The 21,066-nt window shown below is 39.9% G+C and overlaps 1 protein-coding gene across 1 annotated transcript in view; it reads right to left on the reverse strand.

The window, feature by feature from the left end:
• Nucleotides 1–3,958: 3,958 nt before the first annotated feature.
• The window catches only part of LOC147450841 (uncharacterized), a 78,192-nt gene continuing 61,084 nt past the window's right edge, over nucleotides 3,959–21,066 (reverse strand). Inside the window, exons 6-7 of the mRNA XM_086520540.1 lie at nucleotides 4,331–4,499; nucleotides 3,959–4,235 (exon numbers count right to left, since the gene is read on the reverse strand). Coding sequence (XP_086376666.1) covers nucleotides 3,959–4,235; nucleotides 4,331–4,499 — 446 coding nt within the window. The remainder of the gene's footprint in view (nucleotides 4,236–4,330; nucleotides 4,500–21,066) is intronic.

The raw sequence follows: 21,066 nt of genomic DNA on the forward strand, positions 1-21,066 counted from the left end.
CGGCACCTCAAAAGGCCAAGAAAAAAAGCCCTTGATTTGATCCATTTTTGACTTTTATAGGGGGGGCCTTTAATTTGGGAATTTACAATTTAATTGGTCCACCTGGCATCTTGAATTGGCATCTTTGGGAAAGGGGGCACCGCTTTGCTCTACCTTTCTCTTCTTCACTCTTTGCACTTGGGGGGGCATTAGCAATGTCGCTATTGCCCCCTAGACTTTTCATTTTTTTATTTTTTCACTTTCATCTTTTACCCCCTTTAGGCTTACCTTATACTACTCAATTTGGACATTGACTCTTTCCCTCTATCCATCCAACTCCTCCTCTGCCCCTTAGCCTTCACTTTGGTTCACTTTGCCCGCCTCATCTTAGAGTTGTCTCTCTGCTCCTTTGGTCTTCCCCCTTGTCCGGACACTTGGCCTTGCTTGGCTTCGCCCATTTGAAGACCTCCGGGTTTTCCTCTCTCTCTCTCTCTCTCTCTCTCTCTGCTATGGGACTTTCCTCTTACCTGAGGGGGGGAGGCAATAGCGATATCGCTATTGCCCCCTCTCTCCCCTTTAAAACTTTGAGGCCCCATGGGTCCGTGGGAACTTCCCGTGTCGGGCGCCACGTCATTGTCACTGCCCACCGACTCACATGCGAGTCCACCGCCTCAAGCCCACCCCGCCTTGCCGGTCACCGCCAAAACAGCCACATCTCCGCCTGCGCAAAGCCGAAGGCGCTCGCCACCATAGCTCACGAGCTCAAGGAGTTTCACTCTCTCTTTCTCATGCTAATGAAGGGGCTCACGCCCTGGAGTATATACAACGTCCTCTATCGCCCGCCTTGCGCATGTGGGACCTTCCCCGGTGCCACATGGCAGCCCCTCATTCTAATGCACCCCCAAGGGCCCCCACTTTATAAGAAAAATGGCCTTAAATTTTCCAGTTTGGTAGCACAGTCCCATTGGCCCTTTCTTACTGCTCCCGTGTCCGATGGCTGATCCGGAAAACCGTGTCGGATCTCCACTAAGTTGTCTCCGAGCCATGCGAGCCTTACTGTATTTTGACTTCTCTAAGCTCGATATCCAAGGCCATGAAAAACTTAAAAAATCATCTGCAATTGTTCACTGCCCAAATGCTCCTAGCTTCGTCTCGTAGTATCTGACTGATCGAATATCTGATTGACGTGCAGTCAATTTGTGCTAACTCCACATGGTACATCCTTCCACCAAGAATCTTGGAAAGGCTCAAAAGACGCCAGATGGCATATTCCCTGGTGCGATCAAATGGGCTCAGACCCGACCCCCTGAAAATCTTTGACTGACCATATCTCGCCATCCAGAGCTCCGATTCGCAATCGGAGAAGACAGGCAAGCTCCACAACTCGAGCTCTATACATGTATACACTGACATCAGCCCGGGCCACCTGTCCCCAGCTGCCCGGTTTTTCGGGGATCTGCAACATACTCTTTCTTTAAACTGCAATATCTTGAGCATCGGGGCTCCGTTTGAAGAGCCGTCTGGACTGCCTTCTAGAGCACACTGAACACTACATTTTAGGATAGTGATTTGGCATTTTGGATACCTTGACCTGCCATCCCATCTGGACTATCTTGCAGCACTTTGGCCTAAAAAACCGCTTCAAGCATACATCCCCGCTATCTTTTGGCTGCCAAGGGCCTTGGTACCTGCCCTAACCTTCTACACAGTCGACTGCACCCTCTTCCTGGCATAGACCACCTGCTAGCCTTGACTAACTTTGGCTGCACCACCGTTTGAAGCTTGCAAAGTGGAGTTCTCTAGCAAGCTAGCCCCTTTGTTAACTTTTGCTTGAAAATGGCCATGGTGATGGCAGTACAAGCGGGTGCATATGTTTTTTGAAGTGAAACCAAGCCACAGTTGCCTCCCGTGCTATTGTTTCCCCTTCCCCCCTTCTCTTTCTCCTGCTTTTATGGTTCTCCTCGGTGCCGGATGTGTGGATGTGTGTACCCCCCCAGACCGATGGTGTTTTGAGTGAGAGAGTGAGATTGAGTGGCTGTGTTTGTGTGTAAGGGTGGAGACAAGCAGTGGTAGTAGGTGTGCCTCGTGTGGTGGATTTGTGGAGTGTGTGAGCAGTAGCAATCGAACAGGTGGTGGTCTACTAGTGTAAGTTGTGTGTTCGAAGGTGTTTTTCCAGAGGATAGGGATGTTGTGAATACCTTGAGCTATGATAGCACTCCTACGCGTGTAGGTAAAACTGATACTAGAGTGATTAATAAATCGTATTTCCAAAGTGAAAACGGAGACCTAAATTCATTTATCATCAAGTTTTATCAAGCTTTTCAATTGGTTAAGTGGGTTTGTCCATTTAGTCATTCTATATAGTAGTTCTCCAAGGAGCTTGGAGTCAAACAAATTGGTTAGTGTAGTGGACAACAATCTGTTTTTTGACCATATCTCTTATCTTGTGCGTGTTTTTCACATGACATATCAGAAAGAAAATGTTCTAAATGATGTGTTTTATCTATGGTATAAAGGGTTCGGGCTAATTCATAACGGTTTGTCATTTATGACCAAAACATTCCTACCGCTTCTATGACGTGAAACGAAACATTAGGAAAATTTTGAACTCATTTTTGGGCCTTTTAAGAGCGCCACATCATCAAACTTGTACAAAAGAAAGCAGCCCGATAGACCCCTCTAAATATTGCTTAGAACCCCATGATATGACCTATCATTGGAAAGTTCTTGAAAAATGGATTCTAAAGAGCCAAGGTCCGAAAAGTTTGGATGACTTCTATGAAAGTTATGCCATTTTGTTTCAATCAGCCAGGTTTTGTTTTTACCGTTACTATAATCTAAAATCACCTTTTTCTAGATCTACATGAAGGCAATGTCCGATACATGCATGCTATATATCAATAGATAGCATTTGAAGAGTAGATTCTAAATATCCAACCTCCGACAAGTTTGGATCTTATTTGCAAAAAAATTACCGATCCCCACTTTTTGAAAGCTATGTCACATCAACAATTCTTACAAGGCCCATTTTTTAGTCCAAACTTTTCCTAATGAGCACTTTTTTATGCACGTGCGTGACCATAACGCATCAGTTTCATGAATCAACGTGTAAAACATGATGAAATAATCAAGAGGCAACCTCGTATGTACTTGGTTAATCCATACATGCACTTGTATGCAGAAAAAACAATCACCGAGAGGGAGACTACGCAGAAAAACGACATAGAGAGAGAGAGAGATGATGACTATGGAGTTTATGGTTTCTTACCGTGCTTTAGAATCAATTAGTGGTTGTTAAAAGGCTTCTTGCTTTGCCACAAGAGAGCGGTGATGAGAGCTACGTAGAGATATCTGCCACGAAAACTTCCGGAGAGCGCGTACACCGTGAAACGAGAGAGAATATAATAACCAAATAGAGAGAGAGTATCCATCTTCTTCTTTTTCATGAGAGATAAGAACCCCCTCCTCCCTCGTTTTTTCCCCCTCTAAGATAGCACAACATCTTGGAAGATTCACTGAATGAAACACCTCAAACAAATTGGTAAAAGTGAAAGGTTTTGTCCAACACTAACTTGAACCATAGTCACTGCACTATGAGGCAGTGTTAGGGGCATGCAGTATAAAGGAAAATGACTACAAGAGACTGCTCATTAAATCACAAAAAGGCAAAGCATATAAATAAGAAACACCATGATTGAGATAAGATAGTACTACTTCACTGTGTATTTATCGTCACTATCAGACTACAGGGCAAAACAATAATAAGACTACATGGAGAACTGCAAACTGCTCGTTGGTTCCATCCAAAAAATGTTACATACCATACAACAATTCGGGTATTTCAAACTATCTAAGCATTAGACACTTGTGTAAAAATGGCCCCAAGGTTTTAAAGATAAGACCTTAGTTGAAGTTCAAAAAGATAAGTATCTTGACACATAAGGCCCTAACACTTGGCACACTTGGTGGGCAATGTTTATCAAACATTGTGAGAACCCATCCTGTGATCAAAAATTTCAACATGAACATGATCTTTAACTTCATTCTTCTTTGAAATTTCCCCTTCAATTGCAGTTTCCTTATCATGTTCACCAAGTCCTGCATCCACTTCAACTTCAGTTGTTTTCTTTGTAACCTCAATACTCTCCTTACTGAGTATATCTTCAACAATAATCACTACTGGATCTCTACATTTTTGTTGTTCACCTGCACCCCTTGCCTCTTCACCTGAAACTTTAATTGTCACTGCATCTGGACTTCAGTTTCAGTTGCGGTATCACTTTGAGTATGTATTTGTTCAGGTTGATGATGTTTTTGCTACTCCAACTACTTCTTCAATTCCTCATACTACTGTTTTAGTTCATCATTTTTCTTCTGCACAAACAAGTTCTCCTCATTTACTTCTTCTTCTACAAAGATCTGATATGGTTTATTGACCACATCATACATACTGACTTTGATTTTCTCCCACACACCTTTCATATATTCTCTCATTTCAACCTTCATCTTTTCCACATCACCTGAAGCAAGATATCATCCCTCTACATCTAGCTCCTTCTATGGCATTTCACTAATCTTTTCTCCCACTTCTCTGCATGTAGTAACCCTATTCAACAAAATCCTTGTAAGATCCCCAATTTTTGGATCTCTTCTAAAAATAAGAAAAATAACTTCCAATATCTATTTCGTCGAATTTTGATTGACAGTATTGGAAAGTCATAATTATGTCGTGATATTACTGTGTGGTGTAGTTTAGATACGATTTTCATTAGTTGGTTAAATATTGTTTGGATGGTCAAATTTAATGTAAAAATTGAATGGTAAGTGGGAGAGTTGACAAGCAAAAAGCACAGGCTTGTTTTTAGGAAAGAAAGAGTCTTTTTAGAAAAGAGAGGAGGAGATTAGTTTAAGACTCTTTTCTTGGAGGCCAAACTTCTTCTTGCAGTTTCTAAATCGCGCATCAAAATCCGTGTCCTCAGATTTTTTTATTTTTTTTGAAAAGCTACGAACCTGCGCGAACTTGTCCCTCCTTGCTCAGTCTATTCTTAGCTAGTGCTTTTGGCCTCGAGAGCCTATATAAAGACCTCTCTTCTTTCACTTTGGGGAGATGGATACATTCTCAGATGACGAAGCTCTCTTGCCTTGACATCAGATAGAGTGGTGTAAGCTCTTCATCACCGAGTAGATATAATCTATTGACGTAGAGGTCGCCTGAGAGAGAATGGTTTGTTTTTCTCTGCATAATCTTGACAATGCCCATCCTGCAACAAGGACCACATGCCAATGTGCGGTGACTGCGTTCTGAGTTTTTTGTAAACAGTGTTAGTAAAAAAACTTTCACTTTCAATAGACCTAGGGTACCCCCTACTCGGTCTACGCCCATTCAATCTCTACCACATTCCCTTCGAAGCGTGCTACAATAGATTGCTAAGCTCGATCACAAGCTACACTCTTCTCACATGTGCAGCTTGGGCCTCCTACTGCCACATTATCAAACTTCCTACAATCACTTCCTACTTGCTTGTAGTGTCGTAGCTCCTGCTCACCTTGGCTCCGCGTACCACCTATATGCTAGTTCATGTCTGAACTTCCCTCACCTTGACTTCTGCTACCTAGCTTTCGTTTTCTTACCGATTTTTCAATCTAACTTGAAGAGGAATCTTGTTAGATCCCTCCTAATTAAACACACTCTCATATTTTGGAACAAATTCTTCTTTTCCAAGTTTCTTTGGAATTTGGAAGGGCGAGATGTGAACCACTTCATTCGCGTATAATGCCTCTACCTCTTGAATGGAATCACATCATGAGATCAATACTCAGTTTTTTGTGCCTCACAATCTCTCTCTCTCTCTCTCTCTCTCTCTCTCTCTCTCTCTCTCTCTCACACACACACACACACACACACACACACACACACACACACACACACACACACACACACACACACACACACATAGAAGCAAACACGGACCCACCACGCAGGGGGAAGTCCTTCTTCAAGCTATATTATGTGTATGTTTGTTTGTGTTTATGATTGATTATCTAGCAATAGTTTAATTTAACAAACTATTGAACCATACAATGGGACTAAAGTCCAGACAAGGGTTACATGAGTACATAAAAATACATTGTTGTAGTAAAAAATGACAGAGACAAGATTGTACAAATGACAACATTTTAGACTAGATGTATTGCATATATATACTTATCAGAGAAGTTTTTACAAGTACAAAACCAAACACTGGATGATCTCCAACTATTACTAGAGTTCCCTTCGGAATCCCAAGGAAGGAACCTCTTACTTGCCACCATCCAAGAACACAAGCATGTTAGTACTAGCATTAATTGGGAAAACATGTGTCAATGACCCCTTCCCCTTGTTATTGGTATCCAAAATTACAAAGGAACTAACAGCCTAGTACAGATTGACAAGAAAAAGTAAAAATTTGGGCAGCATTTCCTTTGTGAAATGGACAATTTCTCAAATATCCATTCAATGCATCTCTGTTGAGACCCTCACATGGGGTTTAAGGCTTCTAGCAACCAATACAAAGCTAAATTATTCAAAAGTAAAAAGTTGTAAATGTGTTATTTTCACGTCAAAAACCATCAAGCTAAGCCTCAATTCAAATTGCTAAAGCTAACAATTATGCATTGTAAGCGTAACCAGTCGATATGTTGTTTCAACTTGTTTAGTGAGGCTCAATATTCCCAACCCCAATCAACTCAATTCACAAGAATTCCCTGCAAACATTTCATCAATACCAATATGCCATAAATATCATCATGAGTTTGCTTTAATTATATATCAGTACCAATAACAAAGAGAGAAACTAGTAATTTACTAGATGTGCATATCTTTTATCAAAAGAGACATGTATGTGGATCCAAACAACCGCCCAAAAAGCTATCCTCTTTCAACCTTAAGAAAATCCAATTTTTGGAATAGTCAACCTTTATGAATTTTTTGTATCAAAACAATGAGATTCCAACTTTCTGTCTATGTAATTAAAATGAATGTACAACTTGATATAGGTTTCAGAGCTCAACCCCAAAAAGGACCGTCAGAAAGCTCAATCAAAAAGTCTTTGTGAGTCATAACGATGCCTTCCTACATTCCGAATCTGCTTCTTTCATAGACTCGAGAATAGGACGGTCATCTCAATAACCATCACTCATACAGAATCCACATGATGAACATCCAACTCTCCTCTTCATTTTAAATTTAATAATCACTTATAAGCTAAACTATACGCAAAAGTTTCTTGAGCATTTCCTTTGTATATGCTTAATCATTTCAAGAAAAATCCAGTCAATGTCATCTCCCATGAGACCCTCACATGAGTTTGTATGCAAAACAGATAATGACGATCATTTCCACAGACAAAGGTTGTTTTTTCTTTTTGTTCTATCCATCCTTAATACATTTAGGTTAATGAATCAGTCTAGTAAACCATTCGATTGTACACTTTGTCCAAATCTTGAGCAAAAAAAACAATGTTTTAAGAAAATCTAACTACGCACTGAGTAAGTGCAAAAGGCCAAGGACTTTATGTCCCAATGACCTAGCAATAACAATATGCATCCTGGTAGAAACACCCAGCAAGTCCAAAGGCCAACCCACTGATTGTCATTAGTGAATTGGAAAGCTACAAAATTCACATTATGCTAAGTACAAAAACCTGCAAAGGGACACTACAACTTGTAGTTTCCAAAAAGAAATTCAATGGAAAAAATTTATTGAATACATTCCTATTATTGCAAAAACTTGACACTAATTTCCCAAAATTATATATAATGTGTAGGTACAGTTGCACCTACCTATTTGTCGATATTTTTCCTTTCCAGGTTTTGTAGGCGAAAAAAGCTGGATGTTGATTGCCTCCGTAGATGTACATTCCGTCAATCTTATTATCTGTTTGAGTGGCAATGAAGGCCAACACAAAGAAGGAATCAACTAACGAGAGCCATGCTGCCATTCTGTGTGACAAATTTCCAAAACCATCATGGGCATGGGAGGTAAATTGCATAAGGTCCAAGGCTACGCAACCAAAGAGCAATAGTCTGTCTTTCGCGAGCAGCAAATTGCAACATAACTACAAGAGAAGAGGGAGATTCACCAAGGTACCGGCAATTGGTGTGTGCATGAGTAACTTTGCAGGATTGGTCCATGCAAAATGTGTGTGTGTGTGTGTGTGTGTGAGTGAGTGAGTGAGAGAGAGAGAGAGAGAGAGAGAGAGAGAGAGGGAGAGAGAGAGAACGAGAGAGATCCTGTGTGGGGAGAGCTCCTCTAGGGTGTGTGTGTGTTCGCTTGCCTATGTTCCCTCGCGGGAAAGAACCGAGCAAGAAAGGGGATGTGGGAATGCAGAGAAGGACCGCCCGTATAATAAGAAAATCTCAATTTCAAAAATAGAGGGGCCATTTTAATCACCCATGCATACAATTGTTGTTGACTTCTTTATGCGCATCCACATTATGTGAGTTATCTCATTCAAGTCCACCGCCAATTCAAAGCTCTAGCTAAACCAAAAGAGACCAAGATGTGAAGTGTGTTCCCTTGGGCTTCTAGGGTTTATCAAGCAAGGAAGATGACTTGTGGCAAGACAAATTCCAAGAAAGGGTATATGCATGAGAAGATCATAGGTTGAAGCATCTCTCCCCTATGCAATTGAATGAGTTAATCGTCATTATATTTGTGTGTGTGTGTGTGTGCGGGAGGGGGGGGGGGGAGGGGGGGGGGGGAGATTTTCTTGTCAAAACATGGGTTGTGTACCCTAGCAGTGCATGTGATCCAATATTAAGAAAGAAAGTAGGAGACAATGTTTATATATTTTGGTTGCCTCAAGTATTAAGTATACAATGTTTTAAAAGTCTTTTGAGACATACAATGAGCAAGAACTCTCCCGTATAAATCAGATCAGGTGGAGCCACATACTAATTAATATAATATATTCCAAGTGATAATGAGTGTATGTGGCCCTCCCCCAACCATAGGAGAGGTTCTAGATGGTGGGAGGTAGGGACCACCATGTGGAACCCTGCCTCAACCAAGTAGAATTAATTGCAAGTTTAGATAAAAAATTATTCTTGTGTTCAAAGAAAATTCAAAAATATGTTTTCAAAGGGTACCTTTCGGTAAATGTGGTGTCAATAAGGCTTATAGACGTATCTACTACAAAAGAGGGTCAGATCATGGTAACATATACAGAAAATATTGTAATATGAAAACTATATATGATCATTAATACCATTTATTAGAGCAAAGATGAGTGCCAAAAGTATGGATACATGTAAGAGAATTCCTCTTACCCATTACTCTACCTAAATTAATTAGACAGCAAGCTATTGATGTATAATATAATACTATAAGCTTTTATCTGCTTGACTGGATGAGGAACCATTGGCCCCCAACCCATCCTCTTGGATTGGGTAGGTCAAGTTAAGCGATAAAGGATTTTTCTAGGTCAATTGTATGGTGCTAGCCCGACCAAAGGCTAGCTAGAAACAGGAGTGTGTGTGTTTATGATTGATTATTTAACAATAGTTTGATTTAACAAACTCTACAACCATACAATGGGACTAGAGACCAGACAAGGGTTACATGAATACATAAAAATATGTCTTTATGGTAAAAAATGATAGAGACAAGATTGTACAAATGACAACATTTTAGACTTGATGTATTGCATATATATACTTATCAGAGAAGTGTTTACATGTAAAAAACCAAACATTGGATGATCTCCAACTATTACTGCAAATCCCTTTGTAATCCCAAGGAAGGAACCTCTTATCTTCCACCATCCAAGAACACAAGCACGTCAGTACTAGCATTACTTGGGAAAACATGTATCAATGACCCCTTCCCCTTGTTATCGGTGTCCAGAATTACAAAGAAACTAACAACCTAGTAGAGATTAGATTTTATGACAATAAAAAGAAAAAAATTAGGCAACACTTCCTTTGTAAAATGGACAATATCTCAACTATCCATTCAATGCCATCTGTGGTGAGACCCTCACATGAGTTTTAAGGATTCTAGCAACCAATCCAAAGCTAAATTATTCAAAAGTAAAAAGCTGTAAATGTGTTACTTTCACGTCAAAAACCATCAAGATAAGCCTCAATTCAAATTGCTAAAGTTAACAATTATGCATAGTAAGTGTAACCAGTCGATATGTTTTTTCAAGTTGTTTAGTGAGGCTCATTATTCCAAACCCCAATCATCCCAATTCACAAGAATTCCCTACAAACATTTCATCAGTACCAATATTCCATAAATATCATCATGAGTTTGCTTTAATTATATATTAGTACCAATAACAAAGCGAGAAACCAATACTTTACCAGATGTGCATATCTTTTATCAAAAGAGACATGTATGTGGATCCAAATAACCACCCAAAAACCTATCCTCTTTCAACCTCAAGAAAATTTAATTTTTGGAATAGTTAACCTTTATGAATTTTTTGTATTAAAACCATGAAATTCCAACTTTCAGTCTATGTAATTAAAATGAATGTACATCTTGACATAGGTTTCAGAGCTCAGTCCCAAAAAAGACCATCAAAAAGCTCAATCAACAAAAAGTCTTCGTGAGTCATAACAATGCCTTCCTGCATTATGGATCTGCTTCTTTCATAGACTCGAGAATAGGAAGTGCGTAAAGGATTGTCATCTCAACAACCATCACTTATACATAATCCACATGATGAACGTCCAATCATCCTCTTCATTTAAAGTTAATAACCATTTATAAGCTAAGCTATGTAAGCATTTCCTTTGTATATGCTTAGTCATTTCAAGAAAAATCCAGTCAATGTCATCTACCATGAGACCATCACATGAGGTTGTATGCAAAAAAAAAAATGACAATCATTTGCACAGAGAAAGTTTGTTTTTCTTTTTTTTCTATCCAGCCTTGATACATTCAGGTCAATGAATCAGTCTTGATACATTCAGCCTTGATACATTCAGGTCAATGAATCAGTCTGGTATATAACCATCCAATGTCTATATGAATTGCATGACATGAGAAGTAAAAACCCACATTTATCATGACGTTTCAACTGATTAGATGTCAAAATACAGCACTTGTACACTTTCTCCAAATCTTAAGCAAAAAAAACAATGTTTTATGGAAATCTAACTACGTACTGAGCAGGTGCAGAAGTGCAAGGACTTTATGTCCCAATGACCTAGCAATAACAATATGCGGCCTGATAGAAATAGCCAGCAAGTTGAAAGGCCAACCCATTGATTTTCATTAGTGAATAGAAAAGCCAAAAAATTCACATTATGCTAAGTACAAAAACTTGCAAAGGGACACTACAACTTGCAATTTCCAAATGTTTTTTTTTCAATGGCAAAAATTTAGTGAAGACATTCCTATTATTGCAAAAACTTCACACTAATTTCCCAGAATTATGTATAGTATTGTATTTCAAGGAATGCCATCTTTCTAGAACATTCTAAGAAATTGTTATTTACCATAAACTCAAAATATACTGAGTAGGTGCAGTTGCACCTACATGTATGTCGATCTTTTTCCTTTCTAAAATAGACAAGATTTTTGTAGGTGAAAAAAGCTTGATGTTGATTACCACCGTAGATGTACATTCGGTCAATCTTGTTGTGTGTTTGAGTGGCGATGAAGGCCAACATGGAGAAGGAATCAATTGACAAGAGCCATGCTACCATGCTGTGTGACAAATTGCCAAAACTATCATGGGCATGTGAGGTAGATTGCATAAGGTCCAAGGCTTTGCAACTAGAGAGTCATAGTCTGTCTATCACGAGCAGCAAATCACAACAGAATTGTAGGAGAAGAGGGAGATTCACCAAGGTACCAGCAAATGGTGTGTGTGCAAGTAACTTCGTAGGATTGGTCCATGCAAAATGTGTGTGTGTGTGTGTATGTGTGTGTGTAGCAGTTCTAAATATATAAAATTATATGCAAACGAACACTAACTCTTCACAGACAACGATTCTAGAAAAGTACAATGGCTTTGCACAGTAATTTATTTAGAGTTGAAAATAAATTATGTACAAGGTAATGAAGATAACAAAATACAGCTCAAGTATCCTTAAGCCCAAAGTTTGGGAAATCTTGTATCACACTACGAAATCCACCATTTGTTAAGAACTGGACGTTTTAATCAAGGAAGGCAGCCCTCACCTGCACCCATAGCCACAAGAAAACAGTTCGTTAGCACATGACTGTACGCAGGTGATGCTGGGCATCCCAGTTGTTATCCATGTCACCATAAAAAAAACATAGTTCTTAACTTTAAATATATGATTTTTTTTAATTAAAAAAATGGTAAGAACGAAGATCCTTGGCTTCTCAGCCAATCTGATACAGACGGTACCCAACCCCATAGAGCAGCCATAAATTCTGTTTTATTTTTTTTCAAACAGCGTAATATTACCAATCTTTAAAAAAAAAAAAGTGGTAAAACAAATTTCCAGAACTTCATCCTTAACTAGATTATTCCATTTGAAAAAATACCCACTACCTTGTCTATCAACAACATTTGTAATAGAGCCTCATCTTCGGACTTATTTTATAATCGGGCTAAGATATCCCCCAAAATACTTTTAGTTTCAACCACTTATTACCTAGCGCAGATACCCCTTCTTTAGAGAAAAATCATAACATTATTCCCAAAGTTACTTATTTTTATGTTATGTCATTCCTATTGCTGCCATATGCTAGCTAACAAATGTATACTACAATATGTTGGACCACTTAGTCATAGTGAGCCAACTTAGACTCAGTCCGGAAAATTTCTTTTTTACCAATCTCAGGTTATGCACAGCCAGAGGGAACTGTATGCCATGCTCAACATCATATCATGCATTCCTTCCTATCAACTATCAGAAGTTAGGGTAGTAACACTGAAGTAATCTGTAAATTCAGGGTATCCTTTTAGTTATATCCGAAAAAAACCTTTGCTATAACAAACATCAGATTTAACCACCCAGGATCCACTTAAGGTCACTATATGTTTTACCTTGTGGTATCGAGATCAAACTTACTAGTAAGATGTTAGGTAAGGCCAAGTGCCTATATACTTTAAATGAGAAAAAGAAGCTAGCAGAAGAAGTTAAAAAGGATTTGAGAAGCCAAGGTTCGACCAAACTTCTGCTATCAGAAATCTTTTACCTCTTTGAACTAAGTGATAGGTTAATCAGAACCTACCTCTATGACAATGTTGAAAAAACCATTTAAAACTTGCATTTTATTTAACCTTAGTCCGGTATGTGAAGTCAGCATCAAGGGCACCATACCCGAAGCCGGTACACAGAATAACCTTTTTAACCGCTTCAGTACACTACGCTACCGAAAAACAAAGTTGAGTTTTAAAAAAAAAACTCATTTAATCTTATAGTCGGGTATGCGAAACCTATCATACCCTACTGTAAAGTAATATGCGTGGCCACTATTTCCAGAAAAAACAGTTTCGAATGACCTCTGAATCCTCTCAAGTAGTTTTTGTTTTTTTATATAGGCACCAGATTTTAGTAACAGATTCAATTCCGGGTAAGTCCTTTTTTTCGAAATTACCTCAGCAAAGTCACCAAACTAATCCAACCACTTACAAATATCTCATTCTTTTAGTGTAAGACATGTTATTTTCAGATCTGCAGTACACCATTCATGAGTACATTACCCTTTTGAGTAACAATATTACCCGAGTCAACACTATATACCCTTCATGTCCTTTATCCTCATTTTTATGCAGTCAAAGGAAAAGACATACACCTGGCAATCTGCTTTTTTCCAAAAATATATATATATAGGACATACAAAAAAACCAGTTAGATAGTCTCCCCTCTTTTTTGATTTTATTTCCATCAAACATTACTCAGTAGATACTGGTTTATTTTAACGCATTCTTCATGCCAAGAAGAGCCATGTTTCGGAGCCAGTCTCCCAGTGCTTTTACATAGCAAAAACACATCTTTAGTTGAAGCAAAACCCCATTCCATATACCTTTCTCCCTATGAATTTTTTTAAAGAACAGTCATGAGAGCAACAGAAAGCCGTCTACCTAACTGGTTTTTCTTAAACAGAGTATCAGAATAAAAAAATCTTGTTAACCTGAAGATTAGTAGGTAATTCTTAGTTTAACTTGAGCCATCCACGCTTCTTCTCTTACCTGTAAGAGTCAGCTAGGTTGTATATTTTATGAAAACAAACACCATCAGTCAAACGGATAACACATGCCAGACTCTAGAGATAATTTCAGCTTGTCACAAGAAAAAGGTCAGTATCCAACAGCAAATCAAAAATATCCTTTAATTTATTCCAAGTTTCTTCATTCCAAAATTCGATACCTGTAATCTGAGTCTACTCAGTCTGAGGTCAGCTCATGTAAATAACTGAACTCCGACTCCTTAGTATTTACAGCAGACATAAGTTTCTGACATTATAAGCACACTTTTTTTTGCTTATTTATTTTTTAGAACTTTGTGAATCTCTGGCTCTAGGTAAAGACCAGCGAGACATACATCAACTAGTTGATCAAACCCAGCTTATCATTACATTTTCCACTGCAGTCCGCTCTATAAACATGCCTTTAGACATGCTCACGTCATTTTATTCCATATCCGACAGTGTCAGACTAAACCCCTCAAGAAACGATATAGAAAACCAGATTTTTCTTTCCCCATCCACTGATTTCACGGACCATACACATTAGTTAAAGCAAAACCATAACTTGCATTGATGACAAGGCAAGCCAGTCGTATATATCTCCTCATACACCATTCACATGAAAGCTCAGTATCCGGAGATAATTTAACAAGTTTTTTTTAAGAAATTTCCAGAAAACAGTCTCAACAAAGCTACATAGTGTATAAAATAATTCCTTAGAGCAAGACAGAAAATTTCTGTTAACCTGAAGATTAGGAGACGATGATGCCTCAACACTTGCTTTCTCTGATTTTTTCGGCATGTTTGAGCCACAGCCACCAGTAGATGAATATGTAAAGTTTTTGAAATAACACACGCAGGAAAATGATAACAGAGACGCAGCTATGTGAGTATGATAACTCACCTTAGAAGTCAAGTTTAAATAGTTGATGCTCCTCTGCAGCAGACGCGACAGTTGAGTTGGACCGGTTAAGCCCCCAATCGAGGACGTCAGTCCAGGTACGTAGATTCTTCATTCCAAAATTCGATACCTGTAATCTGAGTCTACTCAGTCTGAGGTCAGCTCATGTAAATAACTGAACTCCGACTCCTTAGTATTTACAGCAGACATAAGTTTCTGACATTATAAGCACACTATTTTTTGCTTATTTATTTTTTAGAACTTTGTGAATCTCTGGCTCTATGTAAAGACCAGTGAGACATACATGAACTAGTTGATCAAACCTAGCTTATCATTACATTTTCCAGTGCAGTCCGCTCTATAAACATGCCTTTAGACATGCTCACGTCATTTTATTCCATATCCGACAGTGTCAGACTAAACCCCTCAAGAAACGATATAAAAAACCAGATTTTTCTTTCCCCATCCACTGATTTCACGGACCATACACATTAGTTAAGAAAAAACATAACTTGCATTGATGACAAGGCAATCCAGTCGTATATATCTCCTCATAAACCATTCACAAGTTAACAGAGATAATTTAACAAGTTTTTTTTAAAGAAATTTCCAGAAAATGGTCTCAGCAAAGCTACATAGTGTATAAAGAAATTCCTTAGAGCAAGACAGAAAACTTTTGTTAACCTGAAGATTAGGAGACGATGACGCCTCCACACTTGCTTTCTCCGATTTTTTCGGCATGTTTGAGCCACAGCCACCAGTAGATGAATACGTAAAGTTTTTGAAATAACACACGCAGGAAAACGATAACAGAGACGCAGCTATGTGAGTATGATAAGTCACTTTAGAAGTCAAGTTTAAATAGTTGATACTCCTCTGCAGCAGACGCGACAGTTGAGTTGGACCGGTTAAGCCCCCAATCGAGGACGTCAGTCCAGGTACGTACATAAGTATCCCCCATAGCCTATGGCCCGGAGGTAGAATCCAGAGGTTTAGAAGGTAAGATTCCACAATATCAGCCCTACCGCTCAAGAAAACATGGCGGGGAAGTCTGTCATTGCCGGCCTTTCCAAAAAACCCTACGCGGTGGCGTGCACAGAATGCAAGAAGGACCATAAGCCACGCTTACAGAAATTTAAGGATTTGTACTGAGACCAAGTAATGTGAAGCCAAGTCAGACAGTCACCTCTACAGTGGTATGGCATATATTCCCATACAAAGCCCGGTTTTTATTCACTAGACGTGATTAAATACGGTGTCGGGTATACACACCCCAGTAGGTATTTTTTATCTGCTATCGTAGCATGACCTTAGAAGTAAGTGGTTTTCACCAATTTATTTGTAAAGCCTGGTCAGACAGACTTCATCACCCCAAGGTAACATTTAAATAGCAATGATTCCCATATTCATACCAAGGTCTCTAGACCCATATCTAGTAAGTTGTATTAGGTTTTGGGTATATTGTAGGTATCTATACATGCTATCCATGCCCTCGGCAAGGCTTCCACCTGCACCATAATGTGAAAACAACCTTTGAAAATGTGAGAGACACAACCATATTAGGCACACTTTCCTAAAAAAGTTTTTTATTAGAGATGGTTGGTCAAATATAAAACCCCAAGTATAGAGTATCATTCTCGAGTTTGGCATTCTTCATCTATTTTGCATCCTTGGTGTATTATGGCCTACTGTCATGACCAGGTTCTTTTCATAGCAACAACACATCTCTTTATGTCAAATGAATCTATACGTCGAGCAAGATTACTCCGTTATGAACAACATCTATTCCCGCAGTTAGGAACCTCTGTTTCTCAAACAAAGTGGTGGACATATCAAGATCGAGTGACCAGAGTGACACTTTGGGGTCGTGAACATTTCAAAAATAAATATCCGATTGGCGATGTTTACTGAAGCAGTGGGTCTAGGGCCTAAGTATTATTATATCGAGCATTCCATAAAGCCTGGTTTTTCAGATCGGCTATATCTGCTAGCCCAGTTTCTACCTCCTCATAAGATTTTCCTATACCGTAGTTATGGTCATCAGGTACGAGGATATTTTAACTATACTCACCACACTCGGGAGTATGGGGTAGCCTTGGCGACTCGTATCGTGCCTTTGGCAGAGCAGCCAAATACTTGCTTCTACTGTGATAGTTGTTTGTGTGATCATGTGATGGGCGGCATAATAGAGATGTAGCTGTAAAGCTCATTAGCTAAGCTTTCTTTTGTCCTGTGACATCTTTTGTGCGTGTGTGTGTGTGTGTGTGTGTGCCCACCCATTCCCAGGAACCTTATCCTATGAGGAAGTAGACCCCATAGAATAGGGGCCTACCACCTCAAGAAGTGTTTGTATTAATTCGCAACCAGCTATGCTGATGTTAGATTTATTCTGATTTAAGCAGACTAATCAGATTATGTAATTCAAACTTGAGGTAGGTCCAATTGTGTTTTTCTAAGGAGTTGCAGATGCATGCAACAAGGTGTTTTTTTGTAAACCCGTTTTTAATGAACTTGTCAATCAAAGCTTCAATCTCTTCATATGCTTTAAAACCGTCGGAAGAGGCATACATTATAAGAAAAAGCATTCCAAGACAAGTGTGTAGAGAATTTTTGTATGGTCTATTGCTCTTTTTCTTCGTAAACTCAGAGGACACAAGTTTGAGATTATCTATTTTTCAAAAAAAATTTGTATAAAAATTTCCCAAAAAAGGGGGAGTCAAACACTACAACACTACATGGAGATATTGACGTGCGTATATCGATGAAATTGGCGGGCGTCGATATACGCGTCGCAATGTGCATCGATATACATGTGGAAAGGCTTTATTTCCCACGCGTATAGCGACACAAAGAAAATTGGGGGAAAAAAACGAAACCCCCGAGCAGCAGGGGCCATTTTCGCCTGCGCTCTACTCAAATCTTGGCCTCCACCTGCTGCGCATGTATTATGCCCCCTCCCAACCCCTCTCTCTCTCTCTCTCTCTCTCTCTCTCACTCTCACTCTACATCGTGTGTGTGTGTGTAGGAAAGAGAGAGAGAGAGAGAGAGAGAGAGAGAGAGAGAGAGAGAGAGGTGTGTGTGTGTGTGTGTGTGTGTAGGAAAGAGAGAGAGAGAGAGAGAGAGAGAGAGAGAGAGAGGTGTGTGTGTGTGTGTAGGAAATAGAGAGAGAGAGAGAGAGAGAGAGAGAGAGAGAGAGCGAGCGGTGTGTGTGTGTAGGAAAGAGAGAGAGAGAGAGAGAGAGGTGTGTGTGTGTAGGAAAGAGAGAGAGAGAGAGAGAGAGAGAGAGAGAGAGAGAGAGAGAGAAGTGTGTGTGTGTGTAGGAAAGAGAGAGGGAGAGAGAGAGAGAGAGAAATGTGTGTGTGTGTGTGTGTAGGTAATCAAAGAGAGAGAGAGAGAGAGAGAGAGAGAGAGAGAGAGAGAGAGAGAGAGAGAGAATTAATATATGCTTAGGAAATTAAAATTAAAGAAAAATAATTAAAGAGAGAAATGAAATGAAATGTTATATTAACATCTTTGAAAGGCCAAAGTGACCTATGAGACATGAGACAAGAAAGTTACAATGTGATGGATCTGATACAAAGTCAGCGTAAGAAGATGACAAAATAAAATATTATGGAATCCTAAACTGCTGGGTATGGACTAAACGGCTAAACCAGCTAGCTGGGATAGGTAGATCATAGGAGATCCAGCAGCTGTCGCTGGCGGATCTCATCAATCTCCTCCATGGTCAGTAGTCTGACCGGGCGTTATGCATGTCGAGCCAAAGTGACCTAGCTAGATCCTCTGATGCAGCCTCTGTTGATGTTGTGTAGTCCTTCGCAGTCGTGGACGTCTAGATCTCCCTAGCTCAGTCGCTCGTTCGATCAGTAGAGAGATAGAGAGAGAGAGAGAGCGAGAGAGAGAGAGAGAGAGAGAGAGAGAGAGAGAGAGAGAGAGAGAGAGAGAGAGAGAGAGAGAGTGAGGTAAGTAGAGAGAGAGGGAGAGAGAGAGATAGGAAATAGCTAGAGAGATAGAGAAATACATATATATATATATATATATATATATATATATATATATATATATAGAGAGAGAGAGAGAGAGAGAGAGAGAGAGAGAGGTAGGGAAGTGAAGAGCGAGACAGAGAGAGAGAGAGAGATAGGAAAATAAGAAAATAGAGAGAGAAAGAGAGATAGCGAGAGAAAGATCGAGAGAGAGAGAGAGAGAGAGAGAGAGAGAGAGAGAAAGAGAGATAGCGAGAGTGAGATCGAGAGAGAAAGAGAGATCGAGATCCCTTTTTTGAGCAAGAACCATGCAAGGCTTTTGAATCTTTCTCAAGTTGCTCATCCATCTCCACATTATCTTCTGGCTTGGACATGGAGGCCCCGTCCGGTTTACAATCAGGTAGAAAACTTTCACTGGGCTGAGAACTTCCATGGCTTGTGCATGTGGTGAAAAAAACACCAGGATGGGCATAATATCCTTGGAAAAACCTGTGCAAAAAATTGCAAACAGATGGAAAATTACAAAAATGACCAAAATGGTCATGCTTTAATATATGATTCATCAAGTGCGGCATTGGAAAGCTTTCTCTGACAGGCTACCTCGGAATGTAGGCAGGTGGGTTCGTAGACAGAGAAGAAACTATGGAACTAAAAGAGGCAAAGGGGTTTTGCCTGCTACATGCATTGCCATGTACACCTGGAAGTGCACGTATGTGTCTACCCATATAGGATTTGACCAATAAAGACGAGATTTTGACCTAGTGGTCCTGATCTCCGTACACCTCTGGACCGAGGTGTACGGAGATTGGGCAAGACTAGAGAATGCGAGGTAGTTTACATTGTGAGGAGTATATATATATATATTTATTTATTTATTTAAACAACATTCATAATCATTGTAGATGGCAACGTCATCAACTAACATGGAGGAAAAGATTGCATGCTCGTGCACGCTCTACAAGTATCAAATCCTGCGCAAGCGTAGGATATGTAATGAGCATGTGCACAAGTACGGAGAGTTTGCTAGAGAAACCGTACAGAATCTGTGATACGACTCCTACGGAACGGGCATTGATTTCCGCAACATAGCACCTACATCTGAGAGAGAGAGAGAAAAAAGATTATGCGTGAAGGTCCGACCAATATAGAGCCACGAATGGAAGCAGAAAAGGGCTTACAGACAGAAGACGACGGCATGGAGGATCTCTTCCAAGGAGATACGGGAGGAATCTATTGCAGTCACAAGGGCTAACTCCATCGAGGCAGTTTGCATGATTGAGAAGTATCTACCCACGAGTTGCCTAACTATCCAAATGCACTTGCTCGTCCATGTAGTAGATGAGGTTGCAGTGGCAGGTACAGTCCACAGCCGTTGGATGTTCTTTCTAGAGCGGTTCATGAAAACACTTAAGGGTTTTGTTCGCCAAAAAGCGCATCCAGAGGGGAGCATGGCAGAAGGATGGCTGGTGCAAGAGTCTCTTGTATTGACAATCGAATTTCTATCCATTTCTAACCCAGAAATGCCTCGACTGTGGAGCGATGAGGAGGATGCAAGACTGGTGGGAGAGGAGCCGCAAGGGCAAGGGGTGCCGAAGAAAATGAACCTGGCCATGCGAGAAAAGATCATGAAGTTCTGTATACTAAATTCAGCGCCGATGCAAAAATGGCTTGAAAGGTACAAAGAAGAGAAAGAGAGACGCAATCTAGAGTGACAGGATTTCAGGCAAAGTCGAGCGACTAGAGGCTTACCCTTGCCAGACTATCTCGCTCCTCTACCTGAATTCCCTACAATGGCATGGTTGGACAAGACAATGAGAGCAGCTCGACAGATCGGAGAACCCATATCTCTAGAAGAGGAAGAGCTGGATATTGGATGTGACTGGAAGTATCATACATACATGGCACTGTGGTTGCATGGAAATCATTTCAGAACACAACAAATTGACAGCAGAAGAAACACGTTTGATAGTGCGGTAATGGTTAGTTTCATGCAAAAGAGCAGGGCCAGTGCTAGAGACACGAATGAGAGCACTAGCAACCTG

Source organism: Adiantum capillus-veneris, chromosome 9 (assembly GCF_014529385.1).
Source record: "Adiantum capillus-veneris isolate H3 chromosome 9, ASM1452938v2, whole genome shotgun sequence".
Taxonomy (NCBI): Eukaryota; Viridiplantae; Streptophyta; class Polypodiopsida; order Polypodiales; family Pteridaceae; genus Adiantum; species Adiantum capillus-veneris.